We start from the raw sequence: 24,434 nt of genomic DNA on the forward strand, positions 1-24,434 counted from the left end.
ACGAGAGGACGGGACCCTGCTGTCTTTGTCTGCTCTTATTAGGAACCAGTCTCAGTGGTTATCAGTGGCCCAGATTCAGATTCAGGGTATGAACCCAGGCGAGGCCCTCTCCCTTTTTACTCCTCTGCCCATTCACTCTCTTTCTGTCCTTCATCATAATGAGCCTCAGTTAATGGCTCGCAGATGGGAAGATCACAGCTCTTCAGTGGAAGGCAGTCCATCATTCCTGTTGATTTCTTTCCCTGAGAAAACATAACAGCAGCATACAGATTTAAAATCATCAGCTGTTGGTGACTCAGCACAATTTGTGTGACACTGTGGTGCAGTGTTTCAGTTTTCCTAAAGCAGCTCAGCCCGCATTAGTTACTGTGTGAAGGTGATGCCCACCTCTGTCTCTGTGCCAGGAGATGTCTACAGGGGGGACATGCTGACTGTTGAAGGGCAGGACTCTAGCTCATGTAGAATCACTGAGGTGGTAAATGTCCCAAATGTCCGTGCAAAATGTCCTTGCCATATATTGTGTATTGGGTCTAAAATTGATACTATAGTTTTCCAGCTTTGGGGAATTCCCTTTCCAATTAAGAGAATAATACAACATTATTTAGGGGCATATATACACTATCCTTTTGTCCTTAGTTCCGGCAGCTGGTAATGCTGAGTGCGGCTTCCCCACCCTGGCCTCCCTGCTAAATCCACAGGCATAGGAGCTATTTACTCAACAGAGTCAGTGGGACATTGAATCCTAAATCACTCCCCTTCCTCACGCTCCACTGGCCCAATTATGAACCCAATCACAGCAGCACCTTCCACCAGGACAGGCCACTTTCTGCAAGGGAATACAAGAGTGAATAAATGAGGGAAGGAGTGAGTGAGCATGTCAAGTCATAAGAAGAGTCTTGATTCCATATGATTAAATATATTCTTATTTCAATGCAGATATTTAAGCGTAAAAACTTTCTTTGTGCCATGACAGACAAGGGCAATTTCCCTAGAGTGACAGTTGCAGCTACATGTTCTGAGTGTTGAACTGCATCAATGCTAACCATGGTGTCTTTTCTTTCTCTGTCTTTTCTCTGGGTTTCTCCTGTTTATGATGGATTACCCCTCTCATCCAGCAGGAAACAATCTAAGGTATGTAAGCTTCACAGACACCAAACAAAAAAATCCTGTGTCAGGGGGATGCAGCACGGGCAGCACTATTCCCCTGAGGGGCTGAGAGGCGTCCCTCACAGGTCCCTCTGCTGTGGTGGCGTCGTCTCTAGGGACGTGATTGACGGCGTTTTAGAGGTTCGGCTGGTCAGCAGGAGCCGGATAGATGTCCGTGTGAATGTGTCAGTGCTCTAAGATCTCGTGAACACCCACAAAGGTTCTACAATGAGAGAGGGATGAGCGCAGACACTGGGGCAGTGTGTGTGTGCATTCAAAGCTGCATTGTTGAAGTGCACCCCCACCGCCCCCCTTGACAACATGCTGGTGACTAGCTCAGAGATGTTTCACACACCAGGGACGGGCTTTGTGCTTCGTACACTCGGTGGCTGATGGGGCCAGAGAGTGATAGCATGGCCCACTGGCGTGCGTGGTCTCTGGGGCCCGTGAACCTGAGTTACCCTGTAATACCCCTCAGCTAGACGGGCATGTGGCTGTCTGCTAAGTTATAGTGGCACTCAAATTAGTCTCCCCAGCATTCTCAAAGGTAATGAGAGGCTGCAGTTCAATCACGTTCGACCAGATTGCACCAAGAACTGACAAAAAGGGCTTTGTACTTTTCAGATTCATCATTATTTGCACTGCTGATTAAAAGTAATTGTCCAATCAAGAACAATTTGTTGCGCAGTCACACCCTCAGACTGGACAGAGGCAGACCAGAGGAGAGTGAAGCCCCAGTTTCCAAACCAGCTCTAATTGAGAATGATGGCACTTTTGTTCTTTTGAATAGCATCCACTCACTTGTCTAAAGTCACTAGAGGAGGTCCGGCTTTCAAAGCATTCAGGGATCTCAATGTTTCCCATGCTGACTGTGCAACCACTGATTTCCTGGCCAATAGCCCTTATTATGATAGAAGGGAGTTTAATTATTTTAGGGTATTTTTGCTGGGTGACTCTGGTAAAGCACAGCACTAACAGTACCAGTAGTAGTGCTGTTAATGTGCCTGCACTGGATGACAGCGCAGATTGTTTCTACATGAGGGCTGTAACAATTCTCGAACCAAAACCACAAATATTGCGGCCATAATATTGCCCAACCCAGCAGCAGGTGTAGAATTGTGTGTATGTGCCAATAAGTCAATGTGGACCTTAGGAGTATACATATCCCTAAGAACTGCCTCAGAAAGTATACCATGTTCTGGATTAAATATTTTTAAATTAGCATGAGAAACCCCTGAATGAAGATTCCCTGGGGGGGTTAAAGTGAATACATTAACATGAGCTGTTCTGTCTGTAAGGAGTCGGGGTCCTTGGTAAATGAGGCTACTGGTCGTTCCCACAGAGCATCCTCTCAGTGTGTTATCCGTCCAGAGCTGATGCAGGTGCCCGGGGGGGGCACAAAGACTCTCTGCTGCTGAAGTCTGTGTTGTGAGATCCACTGCCGAGGGCTCAGAGCCAGCCTGCCTGCACCACCGGGGACAGCTACGGCCCTGTTTCCTTGGAGACGAGGGTCACCGGGTGCTGGAATTTCTTCTGGGGAGCGCTGACCCTGATTTATGAATTAATTTAACTCCCGCCACTATGAGAAAACACGGCGGCAGCTAACAGTAGATTTGTGCAGACAAACGCGGCGCGGCCTTAACGAGAGTTACCTCATAGACCAGTACTAAGATAGACTTCATCTTTTCACTCGAGACAAGCTCGGTCCTGCTGATTGACTGGAGGTTGGCAGCACAATCAGCCTGTTTCTTTTTTACCTCATAGAGAGAAGTGGGACCACTGCTGACAATGTGTTGTACTGTACATGCTCGGGCATGTGTGAAAAGTGTTTGTTTACACACCCTGTGCTGTCTCTTTTGCAGGTGTTTGCCTTTGACCACTGTTTCTGGTCCATCGACGAATCCAACGCTCCCAAATATGCTGGTGAGTCTTACATTCTGGAACTGATCCTTCACTCTTCACCAAAGAACTGAAAGACGTGCTGAGCTCTTTGCCGAAATAAAGCAAGGAAACTTTATGAGAAGTTGCTTTTGCATCATGCAAATCAAAACACAGTGTGGGCATATGCTGTAATTCGACCTGGAAGTGAATACATTCAAATATATAAACAAGGTTTTAGGCTTTAGCTTTTTTTAAACAATTAAATGATCATGCAGTGTAGTGCCATATAATCTAAGAAATAAGATATTTGCATTTGTAAACCGTACAACAAACAGTTATATAAATAATGCAGGTTGATTTGCATTTAACATTGTGATTGCGTATGTAAAAATGTACATATGTTATTTTCTTCAGCTTCCATCCATTTGTCTCCTGTGTGCTTCACAGAAAAAGGTTACAGCTACTGTTTTTCATCATCTATAGAAAAGAGTTGATCACTGTCAGTCCGAGGCACATTTACATAATCATTGTTGATATCTTCCTTGTCATTATGCTCTCATTATGTGGCGGCAGAGTCTTGCTCACATCTGCTTTGTGCTGAAGCGATGAAGCAAACAAGCTCACTGAAGGGCTGCCTCGAGGGCCCGGACCCAGGCTTAATTTAGCTCATTAAACAGCTGTCCCATTCAGGAGGAGCACGACAGGGAGCGACATAAGAGATTTCTCAACACAGCTCTGCGTTTTCCACGGGACTCGACAGAAGCCAGTCCGCTTTCATGAATCTTCAGCTGCTTTAAGACATTCACTGAGCTCTGGATAGTCTCCTGAAATTATCAGGAGGGGCTGAGAGTGAGAACTCAAATGTCTGAGTCAGTTGCTCCGGAAATTCTCTGACGTGTTTACTGGGAGGCTGCCAGAAACACTGTGGATAACGTCAGAGTGAGCCCATGAGAGAAAAGAGCAGGATAATGTCTGGAGAATTCACCTTGTGCAAGTGCAGGTGCTGATGTTGTGAATACAAATATATCCGAATGAGAAAGAGGTGGCAAGCACATAGAAGACGTCAACTTGGAAAGTCAACTGAATTCAATAATAATTTCTGTGATAAGGGATGACGCACCATGCAGGTGTCAATGGGACAAAAACATGATTTCTGCAGTGAAATATACTGTAAATGGTATGTCCTGCTTCATGCATGCTCTACCCAGACACTGCCCTTCACGTGAACACTCAATGTGTCTGATCCGGACAATCACCCAAATGTCTTAGAGTTAATATCTGAAAACGGCTTTAGTTTCTTATTTGATCCAGCACTTTGCTCAGCGCTGATTATGAAGGAAGACAACCAGATAGGAGCAGATACTAGTGCTTATATAACTGAATGGTTCATATGTTTACCTTAATCTCCATGGTGACTGATTCTTTTGTCCAAAAGGTCAAGAGGTGGTGTTCAAGTGCCTTGGAGAGGGAATACTTGAAAATGCATTCCAGGGATATAATGCCTGTATATTTGCCTATGGACAAACAGGTAACTGAAAATCCACATGCAACCTACTCTGAGTCTCATTTTTTTTAAGTGTTTTGCTAAATCCATTAGACCGTGCAGTTTTTTTAATGATTTATAGACGATAAATTGCCTCTATAATACTCAAAAGGTAAATCTAAGTATATTTGCAGGCCACGTTTTCTGCAGATGTGTCTGTAAGAGGTTTAAAGAAACAGGCAGATTTGTATTTCTGATCTGGAGAATCACTTAACTCATATCCTTCCTCACCCTGGAACAAATTAGCTCCTTTATGCTGCTTCCGGTCTTACAGGGAAACATTGAGGAGACGCACGCATTTCATAGTTTGATGAGAACGGAACAAACATTGTAGCTGCCTAGTGTGAGAAAACTGTTTTGTTCATGGTACAAGTAACATTTAATTACGATGGAACAACCGTGGCACATGACATTATAGGTATTTCTCTAGTGGGCTCTAGGGATGGAAAAGACTCTAATTAAGTTAAGCCTTTTCTGTGTTGGGGATACAATCCTGTGTGACTCTGATATGTCCCTCCAGGTTCAGGCAAGTCCTTTTCCATGATGGGGAATGGGGAGCAGCCGGGTTTAATCCCTCGACTCTGCTGCTCACTGTTCGAGAGGGTCCACAGGGAGGGGAATGAGGCCCATAGTTTTAAGGTGGAGGTTTCTTACATGGAGATCTACAACGAGAAGGTCCGTGACCTGCTGGATCCCAAAGGGTGAGTCTGATTTGGGATCAAGGTACTTTCTCCTCAGAATATGCCCATGTGACTAGTATCATCTCGCTGAATTTACTGAGTTAATACTGCTTTGGTAAAACTTTTCCCCCCTGTGGTGACAGACGCACAAACAAGTCACACAAACTGCTGCATCATTCCCTGATAACCTTGTTCACTCCGACCACCACATGAGCAGGGTCCTCTCCGTCCGCTCCCGCCCTGCTCTGCTTTGCATCTCTCTTTATAGCTCTGTTGTGTCTAGTAGCCCGACTGGAGGATGGCGACAGAATGACCTGAGTAGGAAGCTCAACCCATTCATTTCCTGCAGAGCAGCGGCCAGCGTGCACTTTCTGACACTGCTCTGTTCTTTGCCTCCGTGGTCTGATGTGGGTTGGCAGACAGACTGCAGAGGAGGACGAGCTGTGAAAGAGCGTGTTCCAGGGACATCTGTTAGTGGAGCTGGGAGCAGGAAAGCATTCAGAGAGGGACTACAGTGCAGCGCTCTGTACAGATGTCAGAAGATTCAGCCAGAACTATTTTGTTGGCAACGTCCTCTCACTTTTATTACAATCCTCTCACTCTGTGATTTTTAGGATTGAATTCTAGCTGTTGTATATACAAAAATACAGATTCCAGTATAGAGTCTCCCATGATGAGTTGGCAGCTGGTCTTTCAAGCAGTTGCATCCTCTTGTTTGCCACAGTGGCTGGTAGATTACGAGAGTGGAAGTAGAGAACCTGTTTTCTGCCGACTTTGGTCGTTCTGTTGCTATGGAGAGTGATTCAGTGACTCTCTCTGATCTATAGGATTTCTCCTCAACAACTGGCAGACGGCCATGTGAACTGAGCTTCAGTTTACAGACCTGCACCATCCAGGGAGACTTACACAGCATGTGCTCTGCAGTCTCAACAGTCTTTTATTTGGATGTATTGGACAGTTCAAAGATCAGTGAGAAACAAAAGTGACATATAAGAGATACTTATGTTGCTGTAAATTTGCTCACATAACAATAGGAGGCTGTTTCTAATTTCCCTGCATTGAAATTGAACTCATGTTTCTACAAGAGGGAAAACATATGGAAAGTCATATGAGCCTCTTGAAACCCTGAAGCATTCATTTAGTTTTTCATTCATTTTAATCAAGCTCCCATGGTCAGAGGATATGTTTTCAGCTTTTCAAAAAAAGAGAACTCGTTGTTAAGCTGCCAAGAAGTGTTTCAGTGGAAAAGACTTCGGAGCGAGAGAGTCATGTAAATCAGAAACACAGATTTGTTTGCATTCTTTCTTTTTGCATAAATGTCCAGAATTGGAAATAGTAAATGTTCCAACTTTTATTTTCATCTCTTTCTTTTACTCATTGTGTTTCTTTCTCTGTTTTTTTTAAAGGAGCAGACAATCACTGAAGGTTCGAGAACACAAAGTCCTGGGTCCGTATGTGGACGGTCTGTCTCAGCTGGCTGTGAGCAACTTCGAGGTGTGTCTTTCACCCTTCTGTCATCGCACTGAGACCAGAGGCTGAATCCACCCTGTATCACTGACCTCCGTTCCTCACTCGCACATAGACATGATTTACGGCAGCCAGTAGAAATGCCTTCATATCACATCCCTCGATGTGAAGTCACTGATCTAAAGCCAGAATAACCATTTAGTTTGAAATCCTCCCAAATGCAGCAACTGTAATGACACATAATTCTGATGTCGTAATGGGTTTCATGTTGTTCATATGCCAATCCTTGGCAGGGCCTTCCTTAATCAAGTTGAAACACTCCACCCTGTTCCTTTGTGCTCTGCTCGGCCTGATATTAGTCCACTGGATTTCCCATAGTCTTGGCTAAGTGCCGGCTGTGACCCAGCTAAATCACATGACGCCTCGCTGTATGGGAAGACCGCCTGACTTTCTAATGATATATTTGCCTAAATCCGTTGGGGCAACAAACATAGTTGCCAATAGTGATGCTTTTCTATTTCCTTGCCGTATCTTTTCAGGACATCGAGGTGTTGATGTCAGAGGGGAACAAATCGCGCACAGTTGCAGCCACAAACATGAACGAGGAGAGCAGTCGTTCACACGGTGTCTTCAGCATCATCGTCACACAAACACTTTATGATCTAAAGTCCGGGGTCAGTCTCTTCTCGTCTTTCATTTTACAATAAATTTGGCTGCACTTGTGATTATCCCATAAACACCGTATTTATGTTGCTATGGTTCTGACTGATTGTGCACGATGTGATCGTAAACAGAACTCAGGGGAGAAAGTGAGCAAGATGAGTCTGGTCGACCTGGCAGGAAGTGAGCGAGTCTCTAAAACTGGAGCTGCTGGAGAGAGGCTTAAAGAGGGCAGCAATATAAACAAGTGGGAATTCTTTTGAATATGAAAGCCATACAAATGTATAAAGTCTGGTTAATCATATTATAGATTTACACTAATAGGACTTAAATTGATTACTCCTGTGTCATTTTAGATCTCTCACCACATTAGGCTGTGTGATCTCTGCTCTGGCTGATCAGTCTGCAGGAAAGGGGAAGGCCAAGTTTGTGCCTTACAGAGACTCAGTTCTCACCTGGCTGCTGAAGGTTTGACAAACATTTATCACTGGCCTTTTCTTTTGGTCATTATAATGATATATAATTGTAACAGGTCTGCTGAAATGTGACTCAAAGTTCACCAAAATGATGAAGCCTTTGTTGCACATTTGCTGTCTTTGCACCATGCACGGAGACTAAAGCTGCTTTCAGACATGCTCTGAAGTCTGGACGTTTCCCTGAAAAGTTCTGGGAAGGCTATAGGTGCCTTTGAAAAGTTTTTGAGGGTTAGACGCTGGTGTCAATAGTGTAAAATATTTTCTTCAAAGAATTGTCATGTCTTTCTTCCTGTATGCTCTGCCCAGGTGCCACTCCTCACTTTATTACTTAACCCAGACATTTTCAGGATTTAGTACATTCCAGGACATTTTAAAGCAGCTTTAAAGGAATCATTTTTATTTGCAATATGACCTCTGGTCCTCAGGACAACCTCGGCGGCAACAGCAAGACAGCCATGATAGCCACAGTGAGTCCTGCAGCTGACAACTACGAGGAGACTCTGTCCACACTGCGCTACGCTGACAGGGCCAAGAGGATCGTCAACCACGCCGTGGTGAACGAAGACCCCAACGCTCGCATCATCAGAGAGCTCAGGGAGGAAGTGGAGAAGCTCAAGGTTCAGCTCTCTCAGGCCGAGGTGAGAGGAGGGCACAGGGTCACAAATATTTAATTAATCACTTGATGGCCTTGACTAGACTGATACTGACTTTTTTTTGTATTGTTCACATCAGTCCATGAAGGCTCCTGAACTGAAGGAGAAACTGCAGGAGTCTGAGAAGCTCATCCAGGACATGACTGTCACCTGGGAGCAGAAACTAAGAAAGACAGAGGAGATCGCCACTGTGCGTACATGAGCTATAAAAAGATTCAAATTTGATTCAACGTGTTTATACACAGTGTGACTGTTATTATCTGTGTTTACAGGAGCGTCAGAAGCAGCTGGAGAGCATGGGCATCTCTCTGGAAACATCTGGGATTAAAGTTGGCGAAGACAAGTGTTTCCTTGTCAATCTAAATGCTGATCCCGCCCTTAATGAGCTACTGGTCTATTACCTGAAGGTAATAAAAGTGTGATATTGCATAACAAGTGTATTGCATGTTGTTCAAGTTATAGCTCTGCCTCTTAAGCTTTACCTTCAGCACATCAGGAATTACACAGCAAATAAAACATAAACAGTCCACATTTGCGACGTACATTTCCCAGATGAGGTTAATATTTGATGCCTCGATTTGAATCCTGAATCTGTTCCACTGCTTCCCTCACATTTCAACTTAAGAAGCTCTAAAAATAGATTATTGCCCTGTCCACACATTGTACATCGCAATCTGAAGACTGCAAAGCCAACTGGTCTCCACCTCACTGCTGTGACATATCATCAACTGAAGCACTGAACTATTAGCACACATGTTGCAGGGATCTATGTGACAGTGTGAGAGCAGATAAGAGTCCAGACAGAGCAGGTCTGGACTTTGCAAAGCACTGCACTGGAACAAACAATCAGTGAGTCGGACCTGTAAGAGCAGAGGCATGTGAAAAATCGGCCTGTGTGCGGTGCGCAGAACAACAGGCCTTTGTCTGGGCTCTGCAGACCGGCCTGGCATATCAGTGTGGAATGACTATGGTAATGTGAAATGGGTTAGTTCGCCGCAGGGTAGGACATCCTCTAGAAGCTGGGCTGTTTGTTCAACAACGCCCTCTCCGCACTGAGAGAGGGAGAGAGAGAGTTCTCAGGCCTGGTTTCGCTTTTGGATTGCTCTCGATTTCCCCCAAGTTTTATTTCTTTCAGTTTGGCTAAATAAGTAACAGTTATAAAGACCAAAAATTTGGAATAAGGCATTGGCTGTAATTACTTTCAGGTCTATCATTATAGTTTCCATAATTTGTCCTCCATCTGTGTGTAGGAGCACACACGTGTGGGCGCAGACACGTCTCAGGACATCCAGCTCTTTGGGATCGGCATCCAGCCGGAGCACTGCACCCTGGAAGTCTGCACAGACAGTGATGTCACCCTGACGCCCATCGGGAATGCCAGGTGAGCTTATACACAACCATCTCCAACACTCTCTCAATCTGTCTATCTCAGTCTGTGTCTCGGTCTGCTGTCTCTCTCCTTCATGGACGACTGGACCTCAGTGTTTCACATGACCTCACTGTACAGGAATCTCTGATCTGGGCTCCTCGCTTTGATATCAGAGCCACATCTCCCTCCCTCTACAAAGTGACTGTTCTGTCTCAATTTGCACTCTCTGTTTGAAGCTTGACATTATAACGGTATGCAACATCTTCATTAATAAAACATCTTCATTCATTTCTCTGTCTTCTTTTTTCAGGACCTGTGTGAACGGAACAATGATCGATTCCTTGGTGCACCTGTGGCACGGAGACCGGATCTTATGGGGCAACAACCACTTCTTCAGGTATGACATCTTTGATTCAAACGTGTGTCACAGTCATGATTAGAAAGTCACTGATTGGACATCATCCTCCTGTCGCAGGATCAATCTGCCTAATCGAAAGCGGCGGGACCGTTTGAAGGAGCTGGAGCGAGCTTCTCCCAGAGAGAGCTTCGTGGAGGCGGACCTGGAGACAGCCAGCGAGGCGTCTTCTGAGCAGGACTACAGCTATGAGTTTGCACAGATGGAGGTCACAATGAAGACTCTTGGGAACAATGGTACGATTAGGATAATGTGGCTCCTGCAATCTACATCATCCTTTAGGCTTTAAGGCTTCAGCTGTCGACAGGGTTCAGGACATCCAGCTCATTCCAGCTACTATCACAACAAATCATAATATCTTTTAGGGATAGCATTACTGTCAAGCTATCCTCTGTTTATCCAACTGGATTTATAAAAGCCCAAATCTAATTCTACTCTTTGCTGTTATTTTGTCAGTGGATTATTTCCACAAAATACATATTCAAGTCAGATATAAGCCTTGAGTGAGGCAGCGACAGGCAGCGATGGAGATTTCCTGAAAAAAATTCAAGAACTAATAATTATTTTGAATATCGCTTCTATTATTTATTTATTTTTAATTAATCAAATAATGTCTTAAAATATCAATAAAATGACAGAAAAAGCACAAAATAATATGATATCTCTCAGAGTTCAACTAGCTCGCCTTGTTTGAGCAGCCGTCCAAACCCTAAATATTATATTCAATGTATTATTATTATACAATATATATATGATATGATATCAAATAGATAAAAGCAGTAAATCTGCATATTTGAGAAGGTGGAGGAGCAAAGTTGAAATTAAAGAGTAGTTGATAAACAAATGTGTTTCTTAAGTCCATGTCTCTCTCCAACTACAACTGTCTAAAGACTACTATACCTATGATTATTTATTTTTCAGCAGCAATGTTGTTGAAGCCCCCATTATTAACTCTATTTGTATTATAGTATCATTTAAATACAGGCTTGAATACCCAGGCTTCAATTGTTATTTTCCTGTGAGCAGACCCCATGCAGAACGTGGTCCAGGTGCTGGAGAAGCAGTACCTGGAGGAGAAGCGGACGGCTCTGGAGGAGCAGAGGATGATGTATGAGCGAGAGCTGGAGTCACTGAGGCAACAGCTGTCTCCTGAGAAAGCACCACAGCACCACCGCAGCAGCAGTGACCGCCTTGCGTTCCCGACCCACACGCCCCACAGCAAGCTGCGGCTGTGGACGGAGGAGCGGTGAGCGGAGCACGCAGACAAACATGCAATGATACACAAACTGGACACTGCAGGGAGGCCTCATGAACCGTTCTTGTTTATATAACCAGTTGTGAATATTCTGCTTTAAACAGAATTGGATGAAATATTTTCAATATTTTCCTAATGCAAGACTGCCGTGCCCTCTAGTTGATTTTCAGCTTTTTTAAGTGAGATCAGTTTGTAGATGATTTACAGTGGATCCTGTTGCAATTTGCTAAAAATAACATCTGTCGCTATTATGCAGTATTTTTGCTTACTTTTGTGTTCACTTTACTGAGAGATTTTCCCATTCCTCTTCCCTGAGCAGTATCTGAGATGCAGGGATCAGTGTTTATTCTTCAAAACACATTTTTTAAGTCGTAGTTTAGTCAGTCATTAAATGTAAAATGTCTACTTATGTCAATCTAAAACGACCGTACATAAAAGACAATGACAGGTTTACATGTTCATGAATCAACGTGTGTGCGTGTGCGTTTGACAGTGATGAGCTTTTTCGTCGGAGTCTCTCTCGGCTCAGGGAGCAGGTGATGAGAGCCAACACTTTGGTGCGAGAAGCCAACTTTCTGGCTGAGGAGATGAACAAACTGACGGACTATCAGGTCACCCTTCAGATTCCTGCGGCAAACCTCAGCGCCAACCGCAAGGTCAGACCCCTGAACTGCAAAGAATGTGGCATCACGTTGGTGCTGATTTTACTGACTTCTGTGTATAGGTACTAAAATATCTGTCACCGTTTGTTTTTATGCAGCAGGGAGTGATAGTGAGCGAGCCGGCCATCCAGGTGCGGAGGAAAGGGAAGGGGACTCAGGTTTGGACCATTGAGAAGCTGGAGAACAAACTGGTGGACATGAGAGACCACTACAGTGACTGGAGGGAAGGCACAGAGGAAATGGTGAGAAACAGGAACCAGAGAGGGGAAAAGATGAGTAGGATAGAAAAAAAAGTATTATTAATTCTGCTCCTTGGTTTGTTTTTCAGTATAACAAAGCAAACAGTAAGCACTGTGATCCATTCTATGAGGCACAAGAGAACCACAACCTGATAGGAGTGGCCAACATTTTTCTCGAGTGCCTTTTCCATGATGTTAAACTGCAATATGCTGTTCCCATCATCAGCCAACAGGGGGAGGTAAGGGTGCACCAAAATAAAAGGATGAATGCAAATTATTCACATTTATAAAAATAAATAAGATGCCACTTGAAAATCATTTAAAAAAGATTAACACAGATGGAGAAGTAATCAGAAAGTTTTCATATGTACATTTTACTTTTAAAAACAATATAATATATCTTTGCATATCTAAAACATTAAGTGATAATAACACCCTCATTCTGCTTGTGTGTACAGGTTGCAGGCCGGTTGCACATTGAGCTGATGCGAGTCAGTGGTGCCATACCAGAGCGTCTGTGTGGGGGAGATGACTCATCAGAAAACTCCAGTGAGAGTAGCTGCTACGAGGTCATGGACACCAACGGGGAGATCGTCCACATGGCCAAGAGGCTCACCTGCAGGGTAAAAGGCTCTTCTCAGTGGATTCTAACCAAACTACGCAGTTGTGTCACCTCTGTTTTTGGAGGACTTTTGTTTCTAAGATGCACCAACATGCAGAAACCCTCAGTAACTTCATTCTGTCTCTTATCCTGCTGCAGGTGCGGATCAGGGAGGCCACAGGTCTGCCGCTCAACCTGTCGAACTTTGTTTTCTGTCAGTACACCTTCTGGGAGCATGGCGAGCCCACTGTGGCTCCTCCCATGGTTAGCCCAGACAGACCCTCCCCTCGAAGCCCAGAAGCCCAGTTTACTGTCCAGTTTGATAACTGCAAGGTAAGAAACCGGAGCTGCTGGTTGTTTCAGATTGAGGTTGTCAAAACAAATCAGCTTCAATGTATAAAATCTTGTCTTTGTGCAGGACTATGTTGTGTATGTGACGGACGAGTTTCTAGAATTTATATCTGATGGAGCTCTGGCGATAGAGGTTTGGGGTCACCGCTGTGCTGGGAATGGACGCTCCCTCTGGGAATTGGATGCACTGGAGGCCCAGACCCAAACGCTCAGAGACAGGTACGTGTTTCACTCAGACTTCAGACCGACGCGGTGGCATTTCAGACCTCACTAATTTGGACCTTTGATTGTCCAAGGTGGAGCGAGGTGTCTCGCAGGGTGGAGCTGTTGGTCTCCATCCAGGAGCTGAACGAGCAGGGAGAGTATTCATCTGTGGAGCTGCAGTCTGGAAAAGACGGCAGCACCGGGGGAGTCTTCCAACTACGACAGGTCAGAGAAAAAACTGGTGCAGAAGTTTCCCTTTCGGTCTGACTGGCCAGAGATCAGACACACATTTAAGAGGATAATAACTAATTGTGTAAATATGAACAGACATGATATGGTTTGAGAGTGCAGTATTGGAAAGCAGCGCTCTGAGGTTTTAAATGATGGAGTTTCGTCCAAACAGGGTCACTCCAGGAGGCTGCAGGTTTGCGTGAAACCAGTCCAAAACTCAGGCACTCTGCCTCTGCTGGTGGAGGCTCTGCTGTCCGTCTCTATTGGCTGTGTGTCGGCCCGCTCCACCAAGCTGCAGAGACCTCTTGACAGCTACCAGGTCTGTTGAACATCTCGTTACATATTCTCACTGATGCTAAGTAGACAAAAATTTGATTATATGTGTGTTTAACTAATTCAGCATTAAATCAGAACAGTGTTTTGGGTACACTGTGGTGGTTTCATGCCATTGATATCCAATATTATGCCAAATTACGTAAAGCCTATCTCTGGTTTCAGGCCATGACTGGTCCATCTGGAAAGCTGGCAGTATGTTTAAAGGAGAAACTCATTAGTGCCCAGTTAGCTCTGTTAACGTGCACTAATACACGGGAAGCGACTGTTTGATTAATTCTAAATAGTCACAGAATCATTTCCGTCAGATTTTCATACAATCGAAATGTAAGTTACACAAGCGATGCCTCTGAGGACTTTGTTGCTCCCCACATTTGACTGAGTGTGTTCTCTCCTGCCAGAGAGAGGCGGAAGAGGATATGGATAGTTATCAGGTACCATCTCAGCACCCTCCCTGTTGCTGCTCCCCCCGTAGTTCACTCTGCAGCATGACGGAAACCAGCTGATCATGTGTTCACAGAGGACTGTGCCCCTCAACTAAAAGAGCGCTTTATTAAACAGCAGCTGCACATGTGGATGACTTATGATCAATCACACCGACCATTCTTTGGCAGCCCTCCGTGCAAAATGCAGTCCCACCCATGGCTGAGCTCCCAGCCGGGGTCCGCCTGCCAACCATCCCGCTCCCGCTCGCCTTCCCGCTCAGGTTGCGCACACTAATGCCCCCATATGCTTGTCACTACTGACGAGTGGGAATAACAGGCCTCGCTTAATCACGTGGGAAATGCATGGCTGCATGATTTACAGCACTCTGCATGGTGGATTCGTGGTGTCTGAAGTGTGATGTGCTTTGAGGTGTGTCTGTTACTTTGGACAGTACAGAGGGGATCTGCTCTCTGCTGTGTATCCAGGTAGGACATTGGTTGGCTGTGGCTGCATGTGAGGGCACGCATGTAGGTCTGTATCTGTGAATGCATGTATGTGAGTGTCAAAGGGGTTAAAGGGGGGTGTGTTTTTAAAAAGATTGAGCGTAATTGAGTCTGACCGATTTAGGGGCTAACGCCCATACTAATACCAGGAAGTTAAAAAAGTTTTCCGAACTATTACTATTAATTATGAGGAAAAAACACAAATACAGGACAGCAAGCTTTGGATTTTAACACCTTGGGTTTGGGGAATTAGCTTCACTTGGCTTTTTTAAGATATTAGCAAAGTAATTATGATATTCCCTCGAACATGCCAGCCCAGTCCACCCATTCCATCCCCTAACACTTTGCAGAGCCCTACTGCAGATCCTCTCTTCACTGAGCCAGTTGTCACTGATTCTGGTCTCTGTCTGCCTCCAGGAGGAAGATCTCAACTGTGTGAGAGAGCGCTGGTCAGAAGCTCTGATCAAACGTCGGGAGTACCTGGACGAACAAATCAAGAAAATCATCAACAAACACGGTGCGTCTGAGGCTCTGTCTAACAGCTGATGCATAGATTCTCTTCTAGTTTTAATAATTTCATAATGTGTTTTGATTTATCGCCTCTTTCCCTCACTTGATAATTCCAGAAAAGTCAGAGGAGGATATTGAGCGAGAGGCTCGGCTGGTGGAGCAGTGGGTTGGACTGACTGAAGAGAGAAATGCAGTGCTGGTACCTGCACCTGGCAGTGGCATCCCTGGAGCTCCTGCAGACTGGTAACAAAGCTATTAAGACTCAGACACATGTCAGAGATTCAGTTGATTTGAAGCTCATGTTTGACCTCATATTCAACTACTTGTAGGACCCCACCTGCAGGAATGGAAGCTCACATCCCGGTTCTTTTCCTGGACTTGAATGGTGAGGTGGACACTTCCTTTGTGTCAACTGATGTGTCACAGATTTTCTCAGCTTTTATAAACACTTGCCTTCCTCTGTTCTCTCCACCAGCGGATAACCTGACAGTGAACGAGCAGCTGAGAGGCCCACACGCTGCAGGCGTTAACTCCATCCTGCCTAAGGAGCACGGAAGCCAGTTCTTCTATCTGCCCATCATCAGAGATAGTGCTGAGGAGGTGAGCAATGGGATGGTGTTTTCTGACCCGCTGTGGCCAAAAAGGAAGCTGCACGCAAGAGGAGACCTATTTTTGCATTTCTGTATCATCTAGAGGTAGAGCGCATACCTCTATCAAGGCAATTAAACTGCACTAAATTGCTCACACTTATCGATATCAGTCTCCTAATGTAATCAGATGTTTTATCCAAGATCTATGAATTATTCTCTGAGAAATCAGTAAATCTATCTGTGATGCTGAGCAGCAGCACATTCCAGACAGTACTCTGCAGTGTCATGTGAAGAGATTAGTCATGAGCTATAAACCCAAAGTCTCCAGCCCACCTTCCCGACTGTAATCCAGGTTTCTGTTTGTCACGTCACATGCTGTTGGCACTGATTCTCTCTCTGCATTAGACTGTGGAGCTGCAGAAATAAAACATAACTCTTCTGATTTGCCAGGTGTTGGCAGTGTGCTCCTGGGACTCGTCCATCCACGATTCTGTGCACCTCAACCGGGTAACGTCTCCCAACGAACGCATCTACCTGATCATCAAAGCCACGGTGCAGCTCAGCCACCCTGCCTCCATGGAGCTGGTGCTCCGCAAGCGGATCGCCGTCAACATCTACAACAAACAGGTGAATGGGAGGCAGATTGAGGTTGTCAGTGCAAATCAGTGGATATGGTTGAAATGTTCTAATTATTTAAATTTGTTTGTAGAGTTTTACTCAGAGTCTCAAGAGAAGAATGTCGCTTAAGAACACCCTTTACTCCTGTGGTGTGATTTATGAAATCGTTTCCAACATACCAAAGGTAAAACTCATAAAGTTATTCCACCTCTCTAACGACAGCTGCTTCCCCTCTATGTTGCTAACAACCAGTTGGGTGTTTGTCGTTCCTCTGCAGGCCTCAGAGGAGCCAGAGGAGAGGGAAACCTTGGCCCTCATGGCAGCTCGCGGCGACTGCGAGGAGACTCAGGACGGAGAAACCTACATAGAGAAATACACACGGGGAGTTCTGGAAGTGGAGAACATCCTCAGTCTAGAAAGGTTACGGCAGGTACTGTGTACAATAGGATACTAGGTATGATTTGACAAGAATTCATCCATAGGCTGAGATGTAAAGATGCACCTGTCTTGTTTCTGCAGGCTGTGACAGTGAAGGAAGCTCTCGCTGCTAAAGGGAGACACCTAAGAAGGAGTATCAGCACACCAAATGTACAGCATGTAATTAACACATCACCCACTGCACCACTCACTGAACCACATGGAAATAACCGTTATTAAATATGATGACACTGACGACGTGTTTCTTTTTGCTCTCCAGTCTTCATGTAGTAAAACAGACCTGACAGGTTGTGAGGATGAAGACTGCAAGGTAAGAGTTCTGCTTCTTCTGATTTCTTCTTTGATAATGAAAAACACACAGTTTATTATTTTTGGAAGAGGTGACTCTTCATCTTGTTGCTATGGGGACTTAACATGGAGACTGTAGATAATACAAAATAAAGTAAACTATAGCAGAAGCTTAAACTGGGCTCAGAATAAAAAGAAGTGATCACACATATTAAGAGAATCTTCACAGATATTATTCACTATAAACTTGTGGTGCATCACACACTAAAGGATATAATAATATAATATAATAGCCCAGCTTTACTTCAGCTTTACCTTTATGAAAGTGCCAAACATGACCCGTGTGTCTCTGTCTAGGATCACTGTGATCATGTGGACAGCTCCAGCTGCAATCCTCAGGATGGCTCCCTTTGCAGCACTCCCATTAAAAACAAGGAGAACCAAGGTACAGTACAGGAAAGAAACAGTTTGTTGTGTGTTGCTACATGGCAACTGGGTTTTAACTGCATGTTCCCACACAGGTTTGGTTCCAGAGAGCCCGATCTTTTTCAACTCCAGCCCCTTCAAAGTCCTCACCCCTCAGCCGCCCAAGTTCCTCAAGTCCCTGCTGCCGGTCAAAGAGGAGAACAAGGTGAAGAAAGCCCTGGAGGCTCGGCCTCTGCTGGGACAAGAGGTAAGCAGGAAGGAGTTAAATGATCTCTCTCTTAAGAGCAAAGCATTCATGCTTTGCCCATTTCCATTGAACATTTCTTCAACCCCACATACCTCTACATTTTGTTAGTCCTCTCTCAAACACTATTTTGACATTTTACATTTCTACAACATCACAGCTATATGACACATTTTCCAGAGCTGCCTGATGATTCTTTTATGAGAATGGCTTTGCTGTTGTGTGACTGGATGAAAAAAAACACAATGTCTTCATGTCACAACTCACAACTGTGGTCGAAAAGTCTGAATGTTCTCTTTTCCTCACCACTTCCTCACACAAAACATCACGTGGTGTAGGAGAAATTCAACTTCACTTTTTTTATACCAACTTAATTTAAAACACATACGCTGTGGTCCTACAATTCAAGTAAGGTTTCCTGTAACTATAACTGAATCACACTTCCTCATAAAAGAGGTTTTTGTAAGAAATAAATAAAAAGATTCTGTTGAAAATGAAAACAAAACAAACCATTCAAGTAATCATAACAACTAGAAATAAGTAACCGAGCAAGGATCCATATTAGACTCATGTGCTTTCAACTTACATATGACTTTATTGCTAACTAGGAATTGAATATGTTTTCATTTTTCAACATCACTCTGAACTAGACAAATTTGAAAATGTACTATCTACATCCACTTTCAGGTCTTTTTACTCTGTTATGAAACTTTCTAAGCCAAAAATTACTTGTTTAGACCACAGCCCATGATTTTAACTGGAGATAATCTCAACACTTAATTAGACGACAATTTGCTGTAAAGTCTCTTGTCGTTTTTTTGTTTGTGATCGTTGGATTTTCCAGAGAGTTTGTGGCTGTTTCAACAATTGAAACTAACATTGCAGATTTGTTTTCATCTGTGCTTGAAGTGGACTAAAAGAGGTGCAGGTACTTTACAACTGTGGATGGAAGGAGCAGCATCAAAGTAGAACAGAAGAGAAAACTTTCTGTGCATGTGACTACAGTTGTGTGTAAGCAGCTACAGTCTTTAAAAAATCAGCACGTAGGATTGTGGTGCTGCAGGTTGTAACCAAATGAACCCACCTCGACTCACCCTCTCCCTCCAAGCGTGAAAGAGAAGCTCCAGTGGTCCCCTGATAGCACAAAACATGAAAGAGCTTCGGTAGAGCCAGTGTTTCTATTTGTCCCTTCTGAGCTACTGTAGAAACTTGCAACGTGGTGTAAGAGGACTCACTCCCAGTGTAGATGTAAATGGATAATTCTAAGGTTACATAAGAACAATTACATAGTTGATAATGCATCAAGGTTAACGCCCTATTTTGCCATGTTAGAGAAAAGAAAAAAATCCTTGATCTGCATATTTATACCTGGATCCGCTCCAAAATGTAACAGGTTCTCTATGGCTCAGGCCCCGCCCCTCCACAAAGTAACATGGAAATCAATGTTTTACCTTTTGAGTAATCTTACTGATAGTGAGACAAATAGCAATGAAAACATATCCTCCTCAGCAGAGTTAACAATTCTTAGCTTTAGAATATTATACACTTGATTCTGATCTTTAGTTTCTGCAGATAGATTCCCCTAAAACGTTCACACTGGACCTTTAAAAGACAGAACGATTTTACAGTCGCCACAGACTAAAACAACAGTCAAGAAACTAAAAAACATGTGTTCACAAACTCACAAGAAGTTAGGGTGCAATAAAAAGTGCTGTTACACATACTTAGGACACTTCAAGCACTGCATGCCACTAACTTTGTAACTGGCCTGCCCAGCTCCATGCATGTTGTGTGTGTGTGTGTGTGTGAAGTGTGTGCTGTTGTTCTGACCCATCTGCAGAGCATGCGCTCATGCGTGGACAGCCCTGCACTGCTCCCCCCTCCCTGCCCTTGGCCCCGACCCAGGGCAGGCAGCGAGGGCCACTGCAAGCCTTCCACCTCCACCTCCACCCCCACCACCACTCCCACCAGCAGACAGCCCAGCCACACACTGCCATGCACTGCTGTAAGTGCGACACAATCCAGCTCCACACTGCTTTGAAGGTCACTGTAAGAGTTTTACAAACACACACTGACGTTAGCATGCCCGTGTGAGCATATAACATGCTCACACGGCTGTTAGCATTGCACTTACACATGTTCACACGGTCATATACTTTTAGGCTTACACCTAGGGCACTCTTTAACTAGTCTTTGGATTGGTACCAGTGCCAGTGGACAACAGAGGATTATGGATTAGAGATTTCAAAAATAAAGTCACAATATTAATCTTAATTTGAAAATTGTAGTCACCGTTCCTCACTGAGAGTCAGATTTCTACAACCACAAGAACAATGCACAGGTTAATAGTTTTTGTATCAGGCATATTCCCTGAAGAGTACTTTTAGCTGAATATTAATTGGCATATTACATAAAGTACTGTGTTTCTGCAGGAACAGAAAACTTCCCTCACTCAAAGAGGAATTCCTCCAAATTGTGTTCATATTTGTAAAAATAAAATACAGACAAAAGTAGGTTTAAGTTGCCCTTTAGCGTGGTAGAACTAGTTTTTGTGCAGTGAATACGCTCTGAACTATTCAGTATGAATTCAAGTGGCTCTAACTATGTTTAAACAATGTTTGAAAAGCTGCAGTGTAATGCTCATACCGCCATGTTCTTTCACACGTGATTACAGTGATGCAACAATTAATTTGAAGGCGGAGCCACATTACAAACATAAATACATCATTTCCATGTTCCATTATCACAATCATCTAATCATTGTCTTCATTCATCTTTTAAACTGTGTAGGTTATTACTCTGTCTGTACAGGCTCTGTCTCACAACATGGCTGGTGGGCTGTGTCTTCTGTCCTGCTGTCAATGTTTTTATCAGCAGGACTCTGAGGACGAGGAGACGGACGTGCATGTGACTCTGAACCTGGATCAGGGCCCTCAGGATCACAGCGGCTTCCAGCCTTATATCCCAGAGGACTTTGCAAACTTTGAGATCTACAACGCCACCCTGGAGAGCCAGGAGGGGTTCCTCTCCTCCTGCTCTGACTTGAAGGGAAGCCGGTGTGGAGGCGGGAGCAGCGAGAGAGAGGTGTCCCGAAGCCCAACGGCCAGCAGTTGCACCAGTGGCTACTTCTCACACAGTGCCTCCAACGCCACGCTGTCGGACATGCCTTTCAGTGCCAGTGAGAGCTCCGACCAACTCAGCTGCAGCTCCAGAGACCAACAGGACCCCCTCGGCTGTTCCGCTGGACGAGGCTGTGCCCAAGACAAAAGTGTATCTGCAGGGACCGACACTCAGCAGCCTCCTCTCTCGGCAGACACGGTGCAGGATCTGCTCGCCCCCCCTCAGGGCTCCGCACTTGTCTGTATTACTAATTGCACAGACAAGAAGCAAACATTCCCTCTGCCTCGCAACTGTGTCCTCAGCACCAGCCAGGAGTTCACCGACTTCAAAGGGGCTGACGACAGCCCTGCAGAGAGCGATTTAGCACGTCTTACAGAGGGATGGCAGCCGGAGTATGTGGAGCAGAAGAAACCTGATCACGTAAAACCATCTGACACCAGCAATCAACCCCCCTTTGGTGTCACATCTAATCCTGAACATGCAATATGCAAATATCCCAAGAGCGAGGACTCTGTTTCTGTACCTGTGACCTGCCCTAACACAACTATAGTTTGCACTTCAGTCAGAGCACCAGTAAGTGTTCCTGACAAAGTCCCAGCTCCATCTCAAGCCCAAATAATTCCCTCTGCATCAGTTCCAACTCCAGCATCACCATCCCCGGCTGCCTCTTGTGCCCCAGTGACGCGAGCGGGAGGAGAGCCACCGATCCAGGAGCCTGCACAGGGAGATCTGCCCCACGGGAGCCCCTGTCCCAGTCCTAACCCCAGCAGTGCCGAGCCCTCGGGGGACTCCAGCGGGGATGAGAGCACCCCTGTGGCTCAGCTCCCTGACTGGATGGCCCCTGGGGAGCAGGTGTGGGTGGGGAAGAGGAGAGGAACAGTACACTATGTTGGAGGGGTAGAGTTTGCGAAGGGAATATGGATTGGTGTGAAACTGGACATGGCAGTGGGTGAGTAATTTTGGAGGAACAAGTTTAGATTAACACATGATACAGATCATGTAGAAATAGTGGTGTTGTGACATAATTTGTCCACCAGAGGGCACTGACAAGTTAATTTGTCTAATGCTCTAATAACTCAAGATGCACTAATATTTATTTTAATTTAAACTGAAGGAATCTCATTATATATGTTTTTCCTTTTGGAGCAGATTTATTTAACCCTCAAATAAGGATGTAAATTAAAAAAAAAGATTATTATGTGTGATCAGAAATGTGTCGCGTTTCGAAAGATAAATGTTTCAGTTCAAGTTATTTATTTGGAAAACAGCATTTAATTGGCTATGAATTTCAGAAAAACATACGATCCCTAATCGGATGACCTTCTCGACCCTCCCGTAGGTAAGCACAACGGGACTGTCCAGGGCAGGGTGTACTTCCGCTGCCCCCCAGGCCACGGTGTGTTCGTCAAACCGTCTCGTCTCACCAGAGGACACCCCTCCATGGACACAGAGCCCCAGACTGTAATCAGATAGGACCCAAAGAAGGAGCAGCTCTCTGAGGAACAGCAGAGACCCGAGGGGGGCTTCTCACCCTCCATCGTATTTACCACTCAACTCTCTGAGTGGATGTATTCCGACGACTCGTCTGCTTCCCTGACCTGTGCATTTCATGGGGGTTCCTCCTGATCACAGAAACTTCTCTATGCACATAGATCTGAGTTTTACTACACGCTGATGTTTTTGATATAGACCTTAACTTTTGACTGGGTGTCCATTCGGAAATATCACCCACGTACTTTTTTCACAAACTGGTATCTGAACGGTATATTTACTATTTTTGTAAGACAATGCATCTTCCCCTTTGGCTCATAGTGGAGTAATCTTGGATATGAAGATTAAGAATGTACTACTGTTAATACACAATGATATTTACAAGAATATGATATGTCAGGGGTAACCAAAGAACTACGGTTCCATATCTGCTGTTATGAGTAATAGGCTATTTTTTTAAAGTACACGTGTGGAGGTATTCACTATATACTGTATCTATGTGTCCATGTAACGCTTAGTGCCATAGGAGTAATGCCACATACCCTGAACAGAGGACGAATCTGCAAAACCTGAGTTGCTCTCAGTGTTTGAGTGCAGTTATCACATTAAATTATCCTGTTGAAGTACTGTAACACTGTGGAGGAGAAAGTTCCCATCCAGCATGAGACTGTTGCTGTTTGAACGCTTGCACTGGAGAGGATTCTTGGAGAGGTCGCCGACTGTCTTCCATATTGGACCGATCAAATATTTTCTAACTGAGGTGACTGAAGAAACACGTGTTTGTCACTTTAATTCATGGAGCGAAGCAGCTAGGCTTCGTGTAAAGGCCTGGGTGCTGATGCCTTATCGCCCCGGCACATGAACCCCCAGACTCCAGCACACACTGTGTGGACCTGAGACCTGTGTTTGTATATCAGGGCGCTCAGACACATTCAAAATGCCACCCAGCCTCGTCGACTGAATTATTGAAAAACCTATTTAACTGCTCTCCAATCTGCATTTTATTTTGTGTTTTAGACTAAATGTTAAAAGGTACTCAGTAATGCAATTTCTCCCACGGGGGATAGGACGGCTGGGTGATGGACAGAATCACGTGAGAGAGTAACGGCCGCAAAAGTCGTCTAATTATGGAGAGACGTTGTCCTACATGAACCTATATTTTTATGGAAGGGGTGAACTGTGGAACTGACTAAAAATAGTTTGTATTCAAGCTGTTATTTCACGTAAATGAAAGAAACCCAAGACCTTACATTAAAGAAGAGAACAAAGCTGCTCTCCCTTATAAGGAGTTGTAAATAGAAATGTATTTGAACATAGTATTTACACTATTATAATGTACAGAATTGTATTTATAATGTATCTCAAACTGTTTTAATTGGTACAAAATGTTCTAGAATAGAGCATTTACAATCAGCGCGCTGTGTTGTCTCTTTATTCATTCATCAGGTCTGTGTGTTTTAGTTGTGTAACACATATTTAAATATAGCAGACTACGGATTCTAAAAGAGATTCTGAGAAGTATTTTATTACATCCTTCCAGATTACATGGTTTGTTTATGTGGAAATACATTTGTAATTTAAGAACCATTTGCATGTGGAAGGTGGCCCCAAATT

The 24,434-nt window shown here is 44.5% G+C and overlaps 1 protein-coding gene across 6 annotated transcripts in view; it reads left to right on the forward strand.

Annotated features, from left to right (window-relative positions):
* The window catches only part of kif13a (kinesin family member 13A), a 35,003-nt gene extending 10,769 nt beyond the window's left edge, over positions 1-24,234 (forward strand). Inside the window, exons 3-40 of one of the 6 annotated variants that reach the window (XM_062400189.1) lie at positions 1,116-1,131; positions 3,009-3,069; positions 4,463-4,555; positions 5,091-5,271; positions 6,657-6,744; positions 7,257-7,391; positions 7,512-7,624; positions 7,734-7,845; positions 8,279-8,491; positions 8,586-8,696; positions 8,779-8,913; positions 9,757-9,887; positions 10,186-10,272; positions 10,351-10,526; positions 11,317-11,536; positions 12,039-12,201; positions 12,306-12,449; positions 12,536-12,685; positions 12,905-13,069; positions 13,207-13,380; positions 13,466-13,617; positions 13,695-13,827; positions 14,006-14,152; positions 14,568-14,600; positions 15,513-15,612; positions 15,722-15,848; positions 15,935-15,990; positions 16,081-16,205; positions 16,646-16,822; positions 16,905-16,997; positions 17,091-17,243; positions 17,333-17,410; positions 17,511-17,561; positions 17,897-17,984; positions 18,061-18,212; positions 20,050-20,214; positions 21,084-22,278; positions 22,669-24,234. In XM_062400189.1, the coding sequence (XP_062256173.1) occupies positions 1,116-1,131; positions 3,009-3,069; positions 4,463-4,555; positions 5,091-5,271; positions 6,657-6,744; positions 7,257-7,391; positions 7,512-7,624; positions 7,734-7,845; positions 8,279-8,491; positions 8,586-8,696; positions 8,779-8,913; positions 9,757-9,887; positions 10,186-10,272; positions 10,351-10,526; positions 11,317-11,536; positions 12,039-12,201; positions 12,306-12,449; positions 12,536-12,685; positions 12,905-13,069; positions 13,207-13,380; positions 13,466-13,617; positions 13,695-13,827; positions 14,006-14,152; positions 14,568-14,600; positions 15,513-15,612; positions 15,722-15,848; positions 15,935-15,990; positions 16,081-16,205; positions 16,646-16,822; positions 16,905-16,997; positions 17,091-17,243; positions 17,333-17,410; positions 17,511-17,561; positions 17,897-17,984; positions 18,061-18,212; positions 20,050-20,214; positions 21,084-22,278; positions 22,669-22,802 (5,827 nt within the window). In that variant the 3' untranslated portion in view covers positions 22,803-24,234. The remainder of the gene's footprint in view (positions 1-1,115; positions 1,132-3,008; positions 3,070-4,462; positions 4,556-5,090; positions 5,272-6,656; positions 6,745-7,256; positions 7,392-7,511; positions 7,625-7,733; positions 7,846-8,278; positions 8,492-8,585; positions 8,697-8,778; positions 8,914-9,756; positions 9,888-10,185; positions 10,273-10,350; positions 10,527-11,316; positions 11,537-12,038; positions 12,202-12,305; positions 12,450-12,535; positions 12,686-12,904; positions 13,070-13,206; positions 13,381-13,465; positions 13,618-13,694; positions 13,828-14,005; positions 14,153-14,567; positions 14,601-15,512; positions 15,613-15,721; positions 15,849-15,934; positions 15,991-16,080; positions 16,206-16,645; positions 16,823-16,904; positions 16,998-17,090; positions 17,244-17,332; positions 17,411-17,510; positions 17,562-17,896; positions 17,985-18,060; positions 18,213-20,049; positions 20,215-21,083; positions 22,279-22,668) is intronic. The other 5 variants (XM_062400190.1, XM_062400191.1, XM_062400193.1 and 2 more) reach the window with 5 other exon arrangements.
* The last annotated feature ends 200 nt before the right edge of the window (positions 24,235-24,434 follow it).

The sequence above is a fragment of the Platichthys flesus genome, chromosome 11, assembly GCF_949316205.1.
Source record: "Platichthys flesus chromosome 11, fPlaFle2.1, whole genome shotgun sequence".
Taxonomy (NCBI): Eukaryota; Metazoa; Chordata; class Actinopteri; order Pleuronectiformes; family Pleuronectidae; genus Platichthys; species Platichthys flesus.